A 5,000-nucleotide genomic window follows, 5' to 3' on the forward strand; every position below is an offset into this window, starting at 1 on the left:
AGAGAGAGAGAGAGAGAGAGAGAGAGGAGAGAGAGAGAGAGGAGAGAGAGAGACAGAGAGAGAGAGAGACAGAGAGAGAGAGAGAGAGAGAGAGAGAGAGACAGAGAGAGAGAGAGAGACAGAGAGAGAGAGAGACTCCTCTTCATTTATCACAAAACTGCATAAACACATTAAACCACCGACTAAATACGACACGTTTGAAATATTTATCGTAGTATTGTGCGCATGTCATTAAGTATTTTTACTCCGTAGTACACATACAGCAGTGTGTACTTCACTAGAAGTATCTTACAAAGACTCGACCTCATTGTGTGTCATAATCATTTGGAAAGTCTCGTTTGTTAAGAGCAAAAGTCAACTTTACATGTTATAAAAATGAGACATTTAGTCCAATGTAAATGAATGCATTTTTTTTCTATTCTTAAGAGAAAGTGTGCTTACTGCAGTGTCCAGTGTAGTATTTTTCAACACGTCTATAGATATTATCGAAGAAAAAGATGACTTGACTCACTTGTACACCATCCCGTGGCAGACGATAACACTGCCATCATCAGAGGCGGAGGCAAACAGTGGGTAGTGTCTGTGATAGGCCACGCCCCTCAGAGCCTTCTTGTGGTGTCTGGTTGGACAGAGATTCAACACAGATTCAGTAAGCAAGGCAACATTGTGCAGAACCGCTTTAATTCCCAGTAGATGACATTCGTTGAATACACAACGCCAACACAAGCAACAATTTCACCGTCCGGTTCTGCTCCAGACCTTCCAAATGACAAAAGCCTGTGCCGACTCACCGGAGAACTTTGTAAGGTTTTGTGGACAGATCCAGATCAAACCAAGCCAAGCGACAGTCGTAGCTCCCGCATATCACGTTGTCGCCTGCGGACAAACAGGAAACGAATTAAATGCGACTTCCAGAAAGCGGTCAGTGATGTCACGTTACTGAAAGCGAGTCACATGGAATCGCGCAGGTGCGAATAAACAAAAGAGAAGCCGATTCAGAATCAAATGACGCACCTCCGGGATGGATGGCCATGCTGGAGATCCACTTGCAGTTGGTCATCAGTTTCTTGGTGAGCTCTTGTTTGATGAGGTTGTACACGCGCACGTAGCGCTGCGTGGCCACGAAGAAATACGGCCTGATGGGATGGAAGGACACGCACTGCACCAGACCCTTGCTCTTGCGGAAGGGGTTCTGCGTCCGCCGTTTGCTCACCTGGTGGATGACCACCTGCAGATTACTGCTGTTGTCGGGCATGACGCACGCCAGGTAGTCTCCTTTCCCGTGCCACGTCACCTGCCGCAAGGCCTTTACAGAGAGAGAGAGAGAGAGAGGTCAGAGGTCAAAGTCATTCTGCGGTAAATACACGGACGATTAATCCAATTATATCCTCAAAGACACGGCAAAAGTGAATTTACAGCCATTATTAACGCCGGCTTGTCCTCTGCCAGTGTGCCAGCCGCGTCACGGCTTCTCTTCCAGGAGATTTAATTGGACACTAGAGGCGTCTTATGTTTCTTTCCATTTCAGGAAAAAGACGACCACAAGAGCGTGGATTCTGCCAATAGTTAAAAGCCTCCTGGCTGGAGCTCACGTGAAGGAAGACCGGCCACATGAGCGATCCAACGCGATAGAAAGAAAAATCTTAATTGATGTAAGAGAAACCGAGACGTCGTCGTTTTGTGAAGCTACATTCATAATTCTCTATGAAGTATTATGCAAGTGTATGGCAGATTGTGCAAAAATCTCTACTGACAAAATTTAAAATAAATATATTACTACACGGATTATTAAATCAATTAACTAATATACACATATAATAATAGTTTATATATAAATGAACAAATTAATGGAGGAGTGAGTCTATAGTCTATCTTAAAAAATATGAAAATATGAACAAATCGATTACTAAATTAGGATAAACAACATGAATGAAGGAATAAATATATGAATCAACGAGAATATAAATTAATAAATATATAGAAAATACATAAATAATACAATGAATTATAATACACAACTGAAATAAAAAATAATATATGCATGAATAAATATTTAAGTAAAATGAAAATATATAAATAAATAAATTAAGTAATTAATCAATATAAACAAGAAAAATGACTATATATAAAATCTATATAAATGAATCAAAAATAATGTTTACAGGGAAGGACCCCAGATGTTTAACAGTGTGTATGTAGAGGTTTGAATCACCTTGGGGTGTTTGAGGACGAGACGGTGACCCCGCTCGTGATCTTCCCCCTCTGAGACGGTCCACTGAACCACCTGATCTTTAGATTCTTCTGGATCCTCATAAGAGGAGATGATCTGATCCGTAGCAGTGGACACCAGCCGGTCACACAGACCAGGGTTCAAGAGGAGCACGGTGTGATCACTAAACATCAGACACACACCCATCAACCTACAGACTCATACATTCATAAACGTATTGCGTATAGAGAAAAGGGGGCGGGGCTCTTACAAGCTGACGGCCACCAGGCTGACGGATGGATTGGGGTTCCAGGCCACGCCCTTCACTGCTCCGCCCACCTCCACGGTCTTCAGGCAGCGCGCTGTACTGACCTCCCAGAAACGCACCGTGCAATCATCAGAGCCTGAGGTCAAAGGTCAAAGCACAAACAAACATGAGAGACTGTCCGAAGCACAACACAGACACACGGCTGTGGGTCACTTTCTCTCTTTGAAAAACACTCAGCACAAGCTTACTGTAGAGAGAGAGAGAGACACTATGTATTGACCTTTCTACCTGTGTACTTCACAAACACATTGAAAATGGGGTCAGGCCGGAGGGTGGAGCGTAATAATTCTCCAACCCATAATGACATGTTAAGTACGGAGCGCTCCGGTGACGGATATAGCAGTGAGGGACGGGCTGCGGCGGGCTGAAGTCTGTGGTGTCCTGCACAAATCCGCCCGACTCAGCCAACACAACACACACACACGCATGCACGCTCGCGTATATGAGGTTCAGGAGATACCAAGACTTTCCTGCGGCCGTTTTAACATCGACGGAGAGCATAAATAAAATAAGACCGACTAACATTTGCCATTATGGAAGGAAAAAAGCAGCAATGATGTTACAAACCCAGTTTATAAGTCGTGAGACCGGGAAGAAAATATTCATGTGTATTGTGACATCCCACATAAATACAACACTGCTTTATAGTCAACTGTAGGAAAATTACCGTACTAAACAATGAAGATACCACAGCGTTTACCAGATAATACATGCATCGTTTACCTTAACAAAGCGGCCTAGTTACTATAATACACTACAGTTTACTGTAGTAAATACTAAAATACACGACAGTATTTTTTCATGTGGATATTTAAACAAAACACTGTAGTATACATTAAATGAGTGAAGTCGTCACTATTATGTTCTATAGTGTATTGTATTACAATTGAATAATAAATACTGCAGTATATTGTGATATTTACCGTAGTAAACTGTAGACTACCACTGTTAAAACACTTTGTTAATGTGTACTATAAACTATAATATACTACACTTTTATCATTTACCATAGTCAATTATAGTAGAGTATACTACAATATTTTCTACAGTACAGTTGATCTACTATAGATAATACTACACTACACTTAATGTTAATGTATACTATAATGTTGTGAAGTACACTACATTTTACTACAGTAAACATTAAAGTACAGTACTAAGTTTAGTACAGTTTATCAATTCACTGTAGTATACATTACAAAAGTGAAGTAGCCACTATAAAAATCTGTAGTGTACAACAATTTACTATGGTAAACATCAAAATATACTGCAGTATTTATGAGAGTTTACTCACTTCGCTGCTGTTACTACTACATACTACCACTATAGTACACATTAAAGTGTATTAAACACTATAATATACTATACTATAATTGACTATGGTAAATAATAAAAGTGAAGTATACTACAATGTTTACTACAGTACAGTTGATCTACTATAGATAATCCCACACAACATTATAGTATACATAAACAAAGTGTAGTGAAGTACACTTGAGTAGTTTATCAATTCACTATAGTTAATACTAGTAATTAGAATATTGTAATATACTAGTTTACTAAAGTACCCTGCAGTTCTTTTCGATGTGAATCAAAACCGTAAAGTCACGCTCGCCTTCGCAAACACCACTAACAAGAAAAATATGAAAACCGTTGGGCAAATTGCTGAAGTTTCTTGTTTTATTATAAACTGATCGTTTCAATAAGATTTTCCAAATGCGATGTCAAAATGTGAAAGTAGGAAAACCCGACACAAAGACCTGGAACAAAAGAGCCAGCGCCGCTTCGTCAAAGCCCAACACTCTGATATGGAAGAAACTCGCTCTATTAAACGTACACGCACATGAAGCGGGGAGCTTGTCAACTGCCGTTTTTACTGTGGGAAAGAGCATTTTATTACTGGTTTCATATATTTTATAGCTACACAAAAGAGCAGGGCCGTCTGTAGTGGTTTTGCATATTGGCTTAACAGATATTGCCACTAAACCGCCCTCCCCCATGGCTTTTTGCATAATTCTAACTGTATTTTTCATCATACAACTCTAATTTACCCCCATGGCACCCAGCTCATCCGCCCCGAGAGCAAAGCATTCTGGGAAACCGCAGTGGTATTGTTACCTGAAGCACCTCATTCAAATGAGACGGGCAAAACCGACCGCATTTTCATACTGTACCAATATCATTTGGTTTCTCTGGATTTGGCCGCTCGACTCCCGTCGGTAACGTTGAGTGAAATTGACTGCGTGTGTTATTAAAACGACTCTTTGGGTTCGGGTCATTTATATCCCCTCCAGTTAATAGCAATCAGATGGCCGGCCCTACCGAGGGAACGTTGGCTATTATAGCGTGCGTTTCTGTATCTAAAGAAACCCGGTCCTAAAATACAGATAATGATCAACAGACCCGGATCGTACCCGTGAGGTTTTCCTCCAAATCTTTTTATACCTACACACACACACACAC

At 40.7% G+C, this 5,000-nt stretch overlaps 1 protein-coding gene across 1 annotated transcript in view; it reads right to left on the minus strand.

The window, feature by feature from the left end:
- Positions 1 to 511: 511 nt before the first annotated feature.
- LOC306891009 (ribosome biogenesis protein bop1) overlaps positions 512 to 5,000 on the minus strand; it is a gene marked incomplete at both ends in the record, with an annotated part of 13,986 nt that continues 9,497 nt past the window's right edge. Inside the window, 5 exons of the mRNA XM_079488434.1 lie at positions 512 to 619; positions 792 to 876; positions 1,015 to 1,306; positions 2,213 to 2,393; positions 2,481 to 2,613. Of these exons, the coding sequence (XP_079344560.1) occupies positions 512 to 619; positions 792 to 876; positions 1,015 to 1,306; positions 2,213 to 2,393; positions 2,481 to 2,613 (799 nt within the window). The remainder of the gene's footprint in view (positions 620 to 791; positions 877 to 1,014; positions 1,307 to 2,212; positions 2,394 to 2,480; positions 2,614 to 5,000) is intronic.

This window comes from Barbatula barbatula, assembly GCF_947034865.1.
Source record: "Barbatula barbatula genome assembly, contig: scaffold_168, whole genome shotgun sequence".
Classification (NCBI taxonomy): domain Eukaryota; kingdom Metazoa; phylum Chordata; class Actinopteri; order Cypriniformes; family Nemacheilidae; genus Barbatula; species Barbatula barbatula.